Source organism: Oncorhynchus masou, chromosome 11, assembly GCF_036934945.1.
Source record: "Oncorhynchus masou masou isolate Uvic2021 chromosome 11, UVic_Omas_1.1, whole genome shotgun sequence".
NCBI lineage: Eukaryota > Metazoa > Chordata > Actinopteri > Salmoniformes > Salmonidae > Oncorhynchus > Oncorhynchus masou.
Genome location: NC_088222.1, coordinates 35,261,178 through 35,276,728, shown reverse-complemented (window position 1 = coordinate 35,276,728; position 15,551 = coordinate 35,261,178). Strand labels below are relative to the sequence as shown.

The 15,551-nt window shown below is 41.7% G+C and overlaps 1 protein-coding gene and 1 pseudogene across 1 annotated transcript in view; one reads left to right on the top strand and one right to left on the bottom strand.

Annotated features, from left to right (window-relative positions):
* The window catches only part of LOC135548591 (LHFPL tetraspan subfamily member 7 protein), a 225,771-nt gene extending 221,988 nt beyond the window's left edge, over positions 1 to 3,783 (top strand). Inside the window, exon 3 of the mRNA XM_064978343.1 lies at positions 758 to 3,783. Within this exon, the coding sequence (XP_064834415.1) occupies positions 758 to 984 (227 nt within the window). The 3' untranslated portion in view covers positions 985 to 3,783. The remainder of the gene's footprint in view (positions 1 to 757) is intronic.
* Positions 3,784 to 5,488: 1,705 nt separating this feature from the next.
* Positions 5,489 to 9,113, bottom strand: LOC135547864 (spermatogenesis-associated protein 22-like; annotated as a pseudogene).
* Positions 9,114 to 15,551: the final 6,438 nt, after the last annotated feature.

Sequence of the window (15,551 nt, the reverse complement as noted above, 5' to 3'; positions counted from 1 at the left end):
GTAAGAGTAGGAATGATGATACTCAGCAATGGATAGCTGCTTCTTGGCAGCGCTGGCTGGCAAACCTAACTCAATTTGGAAAAACTGAGCCACTCTCTCAGCCAGTCGCTACAAGGGGCACTAAGGATGTGATACTGTCTGGGAAAGCTGATTGCTGCATATTAAAGTGCCAGGCTCTTTTCTTGTGGTCGTCAGTTTGGCATGAGAAGTGCTAATGGTTTTTGGGAGACATGATTCACTTTGCATTAGCCAGGCCTGTCAATCCAGAGCCATCAGAGCTCTTTTTTCCCCTCTCCTCAATCAGTCCTTCCTCCATCACTCCCTGGCTGAGTTGAGACTCAATCTCAATAGTGATTTATTTTTCTATAGGTGCTATTCAGGGTGCAACTGGAGATAGGGCAGACAGTGAAGCTCCTAAATTACACTTTTGACCGTATCTCTGGGCTGTCGGCTCATAATGCAAAACCTCTAGTGCCACCAAGTGGCCAGGGGTCAACATTACCAGGAACACTTGTCAAGCTGAACGCAAAGAGCCGGGATGGAAACTTTTACAGCTGGATCTTTGATTTAGTTCAGTTGGAAGGATGATGAAATGTAAGGATAACTGAGAGAAGCACATGAGAAGGAGGGATGTAAGATATATTTGTGGGAAGCTGAACAATAGGGGATCTTGTTGTCCAAAGTGCTGTCTAAAGATATTGTATTTGAATGTAACCCTGGTTGTAACCAAAGCCTCTTCCATTTCTCATCTCTCCAGTGTTTATCATGGGATCTGGGCTGCTGGTCTATCCCTTTGGGCTCAACTCCACCTTGGTGAGATCCTTCTGCGGGGACTCAGACATCTATTATGCCGGGGACTGCCAGATTGGCTGGGGATACATGCTGGCCATCGTCAGCGTCATGCTCACACTCTTCCTGCCTTTCTTCGCCAAATATGCCCCAAAGGAGCACCTGTCCCCGACACCCTTGCCCACTCTCTTATAGGGCAACAACGGACCCCACCCTCATCCAGTCAGTCTACTACAATACTCCCTACGTCCGTGTATGATGTCATGGAGATGGAGAAACCCCTGCGTCCACTTCTTCTGTAGGATGCCATTTTAAAAAGCCCTGCCCACTGATATACACAACTGTGAATAACATTTATGTACCGTCTTCCTTCAAGCAAAATATATTTCTTTGATCTAATAATTTACCTTATTGTTATGTTCTTTGTTTTACTGTCAATTTGTGACTTTGCATTTTCTGTTTTTTTTTCTGGAAAAAATACATGTTTGAAAGAAACACAAGGATTAATAACAACAACCTCTGTTCAGATGGACAGAAGTATACATAAATATTCATCCGTTATACATAGAAAGTTGGTTAAACATTACAGTAACCAGACAGTGGGTGATGGTCAGGACTATAACCATAATGACTCCAGGGTGACATTAATAGTGGGCAATACTGAATAAGTGTAACATTCCAGAATCATCAGAGTTGTTTGCAAGAGAAAAGGTGGGACAATAAGGAGAATCTTCAATCGTCAAGGGTGGCATGAGATTAACAGACAATATGAAACATTTCTACAGTTATCAAAGGACATGGACACACTTCAATCTTCAATGGGTTCATGTGGATATGGCGAACAGTCAAGACGATAGGAGACCCATGTAACATCAAGACAAAGCAAGGATCAGAAAGTTATGACATTGACTCAGACCCATAGATCTCAACACAGTGAGCGCATTCAAAGACTCCGTCCAGGGGAGTTTGAGGAAAGGGGATTGTATATAGGTTTGGATCTAGATGCAGTTTGGATCCAGTATTGAACAACACTCTGGCTGTAAGGATGCCATAAGATGGACGTGTAGCACAGTGAAACATTAGCCTGGGGACTCGCCATCTGACTTAGCCTACACCTTCAACATGGTTCTAAAAGGTCAGAGACCATTCACATTTTCAACAAGTCTCAAGCAGTGAACCATTGGACAGTAACAATTCTAGAGAAATTGTTGGACATGTTTTTCAATGGAGGAGATGTACCAAACAATACAGAAGTGTCTGACCTGCCTTCAAGACAAATTAATATAGATAAAGAGGTGTGCATAATAACACAATACTTGTCTGATAGTCAACTTTTAAGGCATGTGAAAAGCATTTGCTACAAATTTGATGTTGGGATGACATGGCATCCTTCTACCAACCTTTCCAGAGTTCCTAGTGTTAATATGGTTGTCTTGTTAGCCCAAGTTATTATTATTTCAGTTTTTACACAACACAATACTAGCGATACACTATAATTCAGGACTACGTTAAATCAGGCGAAAGGCAAGAAGATAAGATAGCAGTCTTGAAATTCTAGACTAGAGTGCAGATAAAGTTGGGGTTAGTTAATAGTAAAACAGCTGATATAGATTAAAATATATCTGCTCTGACCATACCAACGTGTGCCTTTATAACAAAACCAAGACAAGTTACTTCAATACTACACTCTTAGAAAAAAGGGTTCCAAAACAGTTCTTTGGCTGTCCCCATAGGAGAACCCTTTTTGGTTCCAGGTAGAACGCTTTTGGGTTCTACATTGAATTGAACCCAAAAGCGTTCTACCTGGAACCAAAAAGGGTTCTTCAAAGGGTTCTCCTATGGGGACAGCCGAAGAACCCTTTTAGGTTCTAGATTGCATATTATTTTCTAAGAGTTTATTAATATCAGGTTACTATCTACTTCAACTGTGGATATTGTAGTGTAGAAATGTTCACGTTATTATTTTCCCTGTGTGCTGTACTTTTCCTGTATATGTTTCAAGATGTGCTTCTTCTGTACATTATAATCTTCTTGAATTTGGAAGAATGTTCTGTAGAAGAAAAAAACTGATCTCTTCTTAAAGCTTGAAGGTAATGAGAGAGAGAGAGAGCTGTACTTGTGTTGAATTATGCCCCTTGCAATTTATTCACAAGAGGAAAATCACTTTAATCACTAAATTAAAAGGTTGTGACATGCAGCTAATTCATTAATTCCTGGCATGCCCATACACCAAGTAGAGTGGCACAACTTGAGAGCAGTACAAATTGAACTTAGCCCGCAGTTATCAGTGTTAAGTTGAACCATTATCCAGGTAATATGTAAAGTGTGGCTAAAAATAATTAACTTCTGAGATAAACCAAAGGATTAGTGTGTTTTTGCCATCACATTTCTCCTAATTGAATCGTTTTATTCTTATCATGTTTCATGGACAAATTGTATAATTTCCCTGACTACGCAGCCAATTCCACAAATCGGTGTGCTTTTACATACATACAGCATTCCAAGGTGTGTGTGCATGCGAGCTTAATACTGAGATGAACGTCATTGAAAATGGCCAAAATTACTTAAAAAGAGGAAAAGTCCTGATAAAAAAACGTATGTAATTGTGTTGCCATGTTTTGAAAAGACCAAGAAAGAAATGCTGGTATTTGTATTGGACCTCATACTGTGCTTGATACTGGGAATGACTGGGGTTCACTTACTGCACAGGATTTGTACCCCGATATAATGTTGAAACATTGTGTGTCAAGTCTCAGCACTGGTGAAACTGTTTTTGTAGAGTAGTAGAACTAGTTTTTCCATTGTAATATGTTGGTTGTAAATAAACTAATAACTGTATGTTATTGTAGCTCACTTTTCATTCTTAACTGCCCCCCCCTTCAAATATATAATTTGACTTATTACATCAACAATGTTTGTTTTATCTGAAACTTCCCTCTTAACAATGTTTGCTGTTCTGTGAATTTTCTTTGTAATTAAAAGTTTAAATGAGGAAGAGAAGGGTTTTTTATTGTGTCCAAAAACAGAATTGCACATATTACATTTGTGTTAAGTATTATATACACAAGAAAAATATGAAATATCTTACCTGTTATCTGATGATATACAGATGCACGTACAGTGCCTTGCGAAAGTATTCGGCCCCCTTGAACTTTGCGACCTTTTGCCACATTTCAGGCTTCAAACATAAAGATATAAAACTGTATTTTTTTGTGAAGAATCAAAAACAAGTGGGACACAATCATGAAGTGGAACAACATTTATTGGATATTTCAAACTTTTTTAACAAATCAAAAACTGAAAATTTGGGCGTGCAAAATTATTCAGCCCCCTTATGTTAATACTTTGTAGCGCCAACTTTTGCTGCGATTACAGCTGTAAGTCGCTTGGGGTATGTCTCTATCAGTTTTGCACATCGAGAGACGGAAATGTTTTCCCATTCCTCCTTGCAAAACAGCTCGATCTCAATGAGGTTGGATGGAGAGCATTTGTGAACAGCAGTTTTCAGTTCTTTCCACAGATTCTCGATTGGATTCAGGTCTGGACTTTGACTTGGCCATTCTAACACCTGGATATGTTTATTTTTGAACCATTCCATTGTAGATTTTGCTTTATGTTTTGGATCATTGTCTTGTTGGAAGACAAATCTCCGTCCCAGTCTCAGGTCTTTTGCAGACTCCATCAGGTTTTCTTCCAGAATGGTCCTGTATTTGGCTCCATCCATCTTCCCATCAATTTTAACCATCTTCCCTGTCCCCGCTGAAGAAAAGCAGGCCCAAACCATGATGCTGCCACCACCATGTTTGACAGTGGGGATGGTGTGATCAGGGTGATGAGCTGTGTTGCTTTTACGCCAAACATAACGTTTTGCATTGTTGCCAAAAAGTTCAATTTTGGTTTCATCTGACCAGAGCACCTTCTTCCACATGTTTGGTGTGTCTCCCAGGTGGCTTGTGGCAAACTTTAAACAACACTTTTTATGGATATCTTTAAGAAATGGCTTTCTTCTTGCCACTCTTCCATAAAGGCCAGATTTGTGCAATATATGACTGATTGTTGTCCTATGGACAGTCTCCCACCTCAGCTGTAGATATCTGCAGTTCATCCAGAGTGATCATGGGCCTCTTGACTGCATCTCTGATCAGTCTTCTCCTTGTATGAGCTGAAAGTTTAGAGGGACGGCCAGGTCTTGGTAGATTTGCAGTGGTCTGATACTCCTTCCATTTCAATATTATAGCTTGCACAGTGATCCTTGGGATGTTTAAAGCTTGGGAAATCTTTTTGTATCCAAATCCGGCTTTAAGCTTCTTCACAACAGTATCTCGGACCTGCCTGGTGTGTTCCTTGTTCTTCATGATGCTCTCTGCACTTTTAACGGACCTCTGAGACTATCACAGTGCAGGTGCATTTATACGGAGACTTGATTACACACAGGTGGATTGTATTTATCATCATTAGTCATTTAGGTCAACATTGGATCATTCAGAGATCCTCACTGAACTTCTGGAGAGAGTTTGCTGCACTGAAAGTAAAGGGGCTGAATAATTTTGCACGCCCAATTTTTCAGTTTTTGATTTGTTAAAAAAGTTTGAAATATCCAATAAATGTCGTTCCACTTCATGATTGTGTCCCACTTGTTGTTGATTCTTCACAAAAAATACAGTTTTATATCTTTATGTTTGAAGCCTAAATGTGGCAAAAGGTCGCAAAGTTCAAGGGGGCCGAATACTTTGGCAAGGCACTGTACATATTTAACATTGGGAAATTCATAAACACACAATCTTAATATGTTGCCTGTTACAAACAGATGGCACCCTTTACAGGCAAGCAGGTGAAACTGTATACACTTGAACTGCCCAGTTCAGAATATTCTTTCAAAAATAAAATAGGGGTATCACGTACTACTCATCCCTGGAGAATCTTCAGACATGTCAAGGATCTATATACAGTTTCTAATAGTGGAGAGCACTTGCCATGTAGTGATACTCAAGAACCCATTGGCAAAGACAATTGTTTTGCCTTTGAACAGTTGCTGGAAGCTCCCTTATGTGTTTCTGTGCTGCTGATCAGACTTCACTGAGTGATTTCACCAGGTCCCTCATCTCAGCATCCGAGGCTTTGATAGACTCATGTGCGTTCCTCTGCTCTGAGGGCAGAGCGGCCCTGACAGACACACAGGTGAGGGTGTCCCTGGTGTGGTCGTAGTTCCCCACACAGCGGTGCACCTGGCCTCGGATCAGCCTGGGCAACTCCAGCTCCTCGTGGGGATGGAGCAGAGACGCATTAGACATAAAGGGTATACATCCAGCACAACATGGTAAAGGTAACATAATGGGTATCCACCCTGGAGATACACTACGATTTGAGAAGCCATATCCTCCAGCATTGTTGAAAAACTAACTACTGCTTTATAATGCTGGTGATCAGCAGCAGCTGGTAAGTATCCTGTTGAAATAAAAGTCACCAAAGTTCTTGATATTGAAAAAAAGTGTGGATTTTTTAGGCCTTAAAAAATGTGCTGAACATGAAGTAATTGATTGTTGTCCTGTGATTAACTCTAGACAGCCCTGTAACTGCATGTCTCAATTTCCTATTGAGGCGGAAGTGTTTTTCTGACTCACATTTTCATAGAAGACACACTGCACCACCTCTTTCCCATCTCTCATGAGGAAGTTCTTAGCTCCATGAGACCCGGCCGGCGGTGACTGCAGAGTCAAGAGTGGCTGTGGGACGAACATAGAATATAAATTAATAGAATAAAATAATATTACAAAAATTGTGTATAGAGTACCAGTAATAGTAAATACAATGTTAGAAAAGTGACACTTCTTGAGAACTTACCGAAAATCTCAAATAGATACGGGGCTCTGCCCTTGAAATGGCTCCAGTGTCTAATGCCATCAATGACAGCAGTCAGGATCCTCAGAGTTCTCAGTTGCTGGTTTGACCTGGAACACAGATGGCGCCGTCACAATATAAGAGACATTAATACTTTAAAATCACTGATCTAGCATTGAACAACATACATTTTACAAGATAGTATGAAAAAATATTAACAATATTTTTTAACTTGATTAAGCATACCTACAATTGGGTTAAATATGAAAACTATATAATTGTTATTTTATGGTAAGTAATCTACGGAAACCTGTTTTCCTACAGCAGGGGTATTCAGCTTTTACCCTACGTGGTAAGGCCTGCTGGTTTTCTGTTCTACCAGATAATTAATTGCACCCACCTGGTGACCCAGCTCTAAATCAGTTCCTGATTTGAGAGGAACTGGCTTCAAGGTCCAAAGTTGGGTTTGAGGGTCCTACAGTGTTAAACTATAAACTACAATTAGCACAGATTACTTACATGTTGTACCTGAGACTGAGAGGTATTTTGAGTTTGATATGTGTCTCTACTATCTTCCATCAGTTGTTTCTGTGGCCCAGTGTTGGTGGTGGTTATACACTTTCAGGATGTGTTCTGCTTCTGTGTTCCAGGACCATGACTTGGTCTGCTTGGAGGGGGAGTGGGTTTAGACTGCTGGGAGTAAAGAGGAGGCTCTGGTGGGTTGTCCGGTCTCTGTCTGTAACCTGACTGCAGCTGACCCATCTGAGAGTAGCTGCTTGGGGATACCGGCTTGCTCTGTGTGTTCCCACTGCTGCAAGGGGCATTGTAGTTGCTCTGTCTGGGGTTTGTAGGGGCTCTTGAGTCCTGCCTCACTGGTGGCTGTCCCATCTGCAGACTGGACATATGCGAAACACTGATATGACAGGTTTGTGTCTTGCAAAATCAACCGTCAAAAAATAATCTCTAGTACTATACAGCATATAGACAGTGTTCATCTGCAGGTTAACTTTATCTGCACTATAATGACTGCCTCTACAGAGAGACCTATCAATTTTCCCTACCCTGTATTCCCAGTGTTGTATGGGTGCGAAGGTGCAAAGCTTCTCCCCACAGGTACCGGAACAGGTTGACTGTTAGGACACAGACTGTGGTTGAGACTGCTGGTTGCCTTGTCTGCTGCACTGATTGTGCTGACCAGCAGGTGCAGGACACCTTGGGGCTTGATCTTGGTAATAGCCTGTGTTACCTGAGGTAAAAAAATGTTGTGACAGCATTGAGATTTTGGCAGCAAAAATGATTCTTTGTGTGTAGTGCCATCTAGTGACTGAGATAGAATCTCACGGTTTTAAAATCCAAGAAAAATTAATAATAAAAGCAAAGTTTATGAATAACAGAACACATCTGATTATTGCTACTACTGAAGTCCATGAGCAGTAGCCTATACTCCTCTTACCTGATGTGTTGATGACGGATGAAGCAGAGCTGTGTGTAGGCATGTATTCATTGCCGGAACAGAATTTCTTCTCTGAGGGATTGGATGTCAAAGGCAGCCTACTCCTTTTCTTCTGGTTAAACAGAGGCACAGAGAGGCAGCCTGGAAAGCAAACAATCATGAGACATTTTTCTCATGACAGTTTTGACAATGTTTTGTACAATGTTTTGACAATGCAGCAATCAGTTTATGACATGAATGCAGTCATCACATTCTAATGAATACAATTTCAACCTGGCCTATTTGCATTGACCCCTCGATCTTTAAAAAAATATATATATACACTTCTGCTACTCACTGTCAGCACATTGACTCGGTACTGGTGTTGTTCGGAAAATCTCCCCCCTACCAGAATTCTCGCCCCCCCCTCCCCCGCTAAATACTTTTATTTTGTGGCTAGTCAAATACTTTCTGTGGCATACATCAGTGTCAAATACTTTCTGTTGAACTAACTTCACCTCAGGATAGGCAACCGAAATTAATAATGAATGTATGTGTGTTATATTAAACAGAGGGAGTAAAATGTTGGCAAGCAGTTAACATTTGTGAACAACTATGGCTGGATTATTATTTTGGCAAAGATCTTTATTTATAGACTAATAAAAATCAGTAGCGGATTTAGGTACAGGCGACAGGGGCAGCCGCCCAGGGATGCATCTTGCTGGGGTGTGCGTATGTGGGGGGCGCTGAAGGGGGGAGGGAGGGAGGGCTGAAGGGGTAGGGAGGGGGCGCTGAAGGGGGGTGTTGTCCCGAAACCCGCCAACCAGCCAGAATCCCCCCGCGTTCTTCATTGCTGCGACTTGCCTGCAAGTCGAGACTTCTGCTCTTCACTCTGTTGTCAGTTTACCCTATATTCCACTGCTCTTAGTAGCAGAAAGCATTTTTGCCTGCAGTTTTCGGTTTGGCTCTTTGTTTCAAGTGTATGTGGCGGTTCGAGCTTGTATGACACCCTGGGCGTACGGGGGTAGACAGGGGCAGCCGCCCAGGGATGCATCTTGCTGGGGTGTGCGTATGTGGGGGGGAGGGAGGGAGGGGGGGAGGGGGGGAGAGCACCTTCAGCGCCCCCTCCCTACCCCTTCAGCCCTCCCTCTCCCTCCCTCCCTCGCGCCCCCCACCCCAGTAAGATGCATCCCTGGGCGGCTGCCCCTGTCTACCCCCGTACGCCCAGGGCGTCATACAAGCTCGAACCGCCACATACACTTGAAACAAAGAGCCAAACCGAAAACTGCAGGCAAAAATGCTTTCTGCTACTAAGAGCAGTGGAATATAGGCTAAACTGACAACGTAGTGAAGAGCAGAAGTCTCGACTTGCTTGGCAAGTCGCAGCAATGAAGAACGCGGGGGGATTCTGGCTGGTTGGCGGGTTTCGGGACAACACCGGTACCCCCAGTATATAACCTCGGTATTTTTCTTAAAACTGCATTGTTGACTTAAGGCTTGTAAGTAAGCATTTCACGGTAACGTCTACACTTGTTGTATTCTGCGCAGGTGACATAACGTTAAAATTTGATTTGAATTTCACAAACCTGCAGTAGGTCTGGTCTGCTGGTTTTCATATCTTTGCATCTTATTCCAGTGTCTTCACTCAGAGTCTATTCCATTAATAAAAAATAAAAACATTTTTACTAGTTAGCCTGACACCGCTATCTACAAAGCATAAAAAACAACGTATTGCTAGCTAGCTGTCGTTATCACTGTGCCCAAATACAGTAGTTACCAAGCTACAGTATAACGTTAGCTATTGATATTTTTTTTGCTATCTCTTTTAGTAGCAAGCTAGCTAGCTAAATAACAACCAATTCATCAAACAATGTTTAGTTTTTGTCAATGCTAGCGAAGTTACATTTAATGAAATAATGTATTTCCAGTGTTAACCTGTGGTTGCTGTTCCAAGTAACTGGCTAAATACCTATTGTAGTGAGCTCGTCAGCCTCTTCCAACCGTCCTATAATAAAGCAGGGGCCCCCTTTTTCGCCAGTCAGATCAAATGGGCACGCGCTACTGCCCCGCGATTTCCCACTTCTTGGCTAGCTAGAACACTTAGCTGTTCTAGTTATCTATTAGCTAAGAGAGGGAGGCTGCACTTTATATAAATACAACGTTGTTGTTTTTTTAAACAAATGGACGTTTTTCCAAGTGGACTGAGTAAGTGGTTTGGCCGACATACTATGGCCTCTAGACTCTTCTCACATGGTCAGGTACTGGTAACTGGGCTTTAACTGTGCTCTTGTAATGAGTTAGGCATCATCACATATGGGAGAGTGGGTAAATTGAGAGAATTTACATTCAGCGTCACTCTTTATTTTTATTTCTTTATTTCACCTTTATTTAACCAAGTAGACTAGTTGAGAACAAGTTCTCATTTGCAACTGCGACCTGGCCAAGATAAAGCAAAGCAGTGTGACACAGACAACAACACAGAGTTACACATGGAGTAAACAATAAACAAGCCAATAACACAATAAACAAGTCAATGACCCAGTAGAAAAAAATAAACTCTATATACAGTGTGCAAAAGGCATGAGGAGGAGAAAATAATTACAATTTAGCAGATTAACACTGGAGTGATAAATTAGCAGATGATGATGTGCAAGTAGAGATACTGGTGTGCAAAAGAGCAGAAAAGTAAATAAAATAAAAACAGTATGGGGATGGAAGATTGGGTGGGCTATTTACAGATGGACTACGTACAGCTGCAGCGATCGGTTAGCTGCTCAGATAGTTGATGTTTAAAGTTGGCGAGGGAAATAAAAGTCTCCATCTTTTACAGCCTGACTCTGTCAAGGGAAATATAGTATTCTTTCTAACAACGATATCTACATATACAGTGCCTTGCGAAAGTATTCGGCCCCCTTGAACTTTGCGACCTTTTGCCACATTTCAGGCTTCAAACATAAAGATATAAAACTGTATTTTTTTGTGAAGAATCAACAACAAGTGGGACACAATCATGAAGTGGAACGACATTTATTGGATATTTCAAACTTTTTTAACAAATCAAAAACTGAAAAATTGGGCGTGAAAATTATTCAGCCCCCTTAAGTTAATACTTTGTAGCGCCACCTTTTGCTGTGATTACAGCTGTAAGTCGCTTGGGGTATGTCTCTATCAGTTTTGCACATCGAGAGACTGAAATTTTTTCCCATTCCTCCTTGCAAAACAGCTCGAGCTCAGTGAGGTTGGATAGAGAGCATTTGTGAACAGCAGTTTTCAGTTCTTTCCACAGATTCTCGATTGGATTCAGGTCTGGACTTTAACTTGGCCATTCTAAAACCTGGATATGTTTATTTTTGAACCATTCCATTGTAGATTTTGCTTTATGTTTTGGATCATTGTCTTGTTGGAAGACAAATCTCCGTCCAAGTCTCAGGTCTTTTGCAGACTCCATCAGGTTTTCTTCCAGAATGGTCCTGTATTTGGCTCCATCCATCTTCCCATCAATTTTAACCATCTTCCCTGTCCCTGCTGAAGAAAAGCAGGCCAAAACCATGATGCTGCCACCACCATGTTTGACAGTGGGTATGGTGTGTTCAGGGTGATGAGCTGTGTTGCTTTTACGCCAAACATAACGTTTTGCATTGTTGCCAAAAAGTTCAATTTTGGTTTCATCTGACCAGAGCACCTTCTTCCACATGTTTGGTGTGTCTCCCAGGCGGCTTGTGGCAAACTTTAAATGACACTTTTTATGGATATCTTTAAGAAATGGCTTTCTTGCCACTCTTCCATAAAGGCCAGATTTGTGCAATATACGACTGATTGTTGTCCTATGGACAGAGTCTCCCACCTCAGCTGTAGATCTCTGCAGTTCATCCAGAGTGATCATGGGCCTCTTGGCTGCATCTCTGATCAGTCTTCTCCTTGTATGAGCTGAAAGTTTAGAGGGACGGCCAGGTCTTGGTAGATTTGCAGTGGTCTGATACTCCTTCCATTTCAATATTATCGCTTGCACAGTGCTCCTTGGGATGTTTAAAGCTTGGGAAATCTTTTTGTATCCAAATCCGGCTTTAAACTTCTTCACAACAGTATCTCGGACCTGCCTGGTGTGTTCCTTGTTCTTCATGATGCTCTCTGCGCTTTTAACGGACCTCTGAGACTATCACAGTGCAGGCGCATTTATACGGAGACTTGATTACACACAGGTGGATTGTATTTATCATCATTAGTCATTTAGGTCAACATTGGATCATTCAGAGATCCTCACTGAACTTCTGGAGAGAGTTTGCTGCACTGAAAGTAAAGGGGCTGAATCATTTTGCACGCCCAATTTTTCAGTTTTTGATTTGTTAAAAAAGTTTGAAATATCCAATAAACGTCGTTCCACTTCATGATTGTGTCCCACTTGTTGTTGATTCTTCACAAAAAATACAGTTTTATATCTTTATGTTTGAAGCCTGAAATGTGGCAAAAGGTCGCAAAGTTCAAGGGGGGCGAATACTTTCGCAAGGCACTGTATTTCAGGATGTTGTATATGTCTCGAAATAATCCGAATGCAAGTAAACGTTCGTTTAAAAAAAAAAAAAAATACCCAGACAAGCTATTGGGTAAATTGAGCAACAGGACAGGGTAAATTACACTGCCTACACATTTCTGTACTGAATGAAATATTACCACTACATTTAAAGCAAGGTCTATATTTCTTTCCCAAACAATTGTTTTTTTCCCCATTAGTAATTTTAATGATCTTTTAACACAGCTTTAACACCTAACAAACACTTATTTAAAACTATTTATATACATACACCTTTTGTACTTTACCCCCTTTTTCTCCCCAATCTTTGATCGTGTCTCATATCTGCCACTCCCCAACTGGCTCGGGAGAGGCAAAGGTGGAGTCATAGGCCAGGCCCTGTTACCTCAGATCCCAGTGACATAATGGCTTGCATTACGCCTGGGAAGAAAACACCTCAATTTGCTCAACTTGCCTTTGGCTCAACCGTCAATTTACCCCATGGCCATTGGCTCAACTTACCCCAGGACAAACATTTTGACTCCTGCAAGGACTGACGCTGGAGATGGGAAGCAGATACAGGGAGTCAACATTTATTCAGGAACAGACAGGTAACAAAACAGGAACAGTGTCAACAAATGACAATTAATGCAGCAGCAGGGAACAGAGACGGGGAGGTAATAAACAGGTGATTGAGTCCAGGTGAGTGATAATACGCTGATGCGTGTGACAGGGAAAGGCAGGTGTGCGTAATGATGGATATTACATTTTTGCATCTGAGCTCCTAGAGTGTGCGGCTCTCCTTTATTTTCAAGTACGTAAAGATGGTGACAGGAGTACGTAAAGCTGGGGAGCCTGGAGCCTTCGATCGCCAGGGAGAGGGAACGGGAGCAGGCGTGACAGTACCCCCCTCTAGGGGCGCCACCCGGCGTCCCACCTGGGCGAGCCGGGTGGGAGCAGCATCAACACGCGGGTAAACAACGACAAACAATAATTAATGTAGCAGATAGGAAGAGAGATGGGGAACTGACAAATATAGGGGAGGTAATAAACAGGTGATTGAGTCCAGGTGAGTCCAATAATATGCTCATGCACGTGACGGGGAAAGATAGGTGTGCGTAATGATGGTGGCAGGAGTGTGTAAAGCTGAGGAGCCTGGTGGCCTTCCAGCGCCAGAGAGGAGGAGCGGGAGCAGGCGTGACACCTCAATATCTGTCATTATTGAAAGAGATTGTGATATCTGACATCTAAAAATAGGGCTACTTAATGTTAAATCCCTCACTTTCAAGGCAGTTATAGTCAAAGAACTAATCACTGATCATAATCTTGATATGATTGGCCTGACTGAAACAGGGCTTAAACTTGATGAAATTAACGTGTTAAATGAGGCCTCACCTCCTGGTTACACTAGTGACCATATCCCCTGTGCCTCACGCAAAGGCGGAGGTGTTGCTAACATTTACGACAGCAAATTTAAATTTTACCACCCCCAAAATGACTGCATTTTCATCTTTTGAGCTTCTGGTCATGAAATCTATGCAGCCTACTCAATCACTTTTTATAGCTACGGTGTCACAAGAAACTAGCCCCCTGGTATACAGAAAATACCCAAGCCCTGAAGCAAGCTTCCAGAAAATTGGAACATAAATGGAGCTCCACCAAACTGGAAGTCTTCCTACTAGTTTGGAAAGAAAGTACAGTGCAATATCGAAGAGCTCTCACTGCTGCTCAATCATCCTATTTTTCCAACCTAATTGAGGAGAATAAGAACAAGCCAAAATGTATATTTGATAGTGTCGCAAAGCTAACCACAAAGCAGCATTCCCAAGAGAGCATGCATTTCACTTCAGCAGTTAAGAATTCATGAACGAAAAGGTCATGATCATTAGCAAGCAAACTACGGACTCCTTTTTGAATCTGCCTTCCTGAAGACAAATAATGTACATGAAACGCTTCAGTCTGATTTTAACTCTGTCAATTAATCATAACTACAATCATAGCACTGAGACTGAACTTGTGAAGGTGGTAAATTACCTTTTAATGGTGTCAGACCAAGGCCCTGCATTGGTCCTCGTGCTCCAAGACCTTAGTGCTGCTTTTGACACCATCAATCACCACATTCTTTTGGAGAGATTGGAAACCTTCTTGCATGGTTTAGATCTTATCTGTTCAAAATATATCAGTTCGTCCCTGTGGATGGTTTGTCCTCTGACAAGTTTTGGTGTTCCTCAAGGTTCTGCTTTAGGACCACTATTGTTTTCACTATATATTTAACCTCTTGGTGATGTCATTCAGGAACACAATGTTAACTTTCATTGCTATGTGGACAATACACAGCTGTACATTTTGTTGAAACATGGTGAAGCCCCAAAATTGTCTACCCTGGAAGCCTGTGCTTCAGACATAAAGAAGTAGATGGCGGCACATTATTTTTAAACTTGGACAAAACAGATGTTAGTTCTAGGTCCCAAAAACAAAGAGATCTTCTGTTAGATCTGACAATCTTGATGGTTGTGCAGTCGTCTAAAAAAAAACCTGTGAAGGACCTCTGCATTACTCTGGATACTGATCTCTCTTTTGAAGTATATATCAAGAATATTTCAACGCTTTTTTCCATCTTTGTAACATTGCAAAAATCTGAAACGTTCTGTTAAAAAATGATGCAGAAAAACGAATCCATGCTTTTGTCACTTCTAGATTAGACTACTGCAATGCTCTACTCTCCGGCTACTCGGATAAAACACTAAATACACTTTAGTTAGTGCTAAACACGGCTGCTAGAATCTTGACTTGAACCCTAAAATGTGATCATAATATTACTCCAGTGCTAGGCGCTCAACACTGGCTTCCTGTTAAGGCTAGGGCTGATTTCAAGGTTTTACTGATAACCTACAAAGCGTTTACATGGGCTTGCTCCTACCGCTCTCTCAGATTTTTCCCTGCCATACATACCTACACATATTCTACGGTCACAAGACGCAGGCC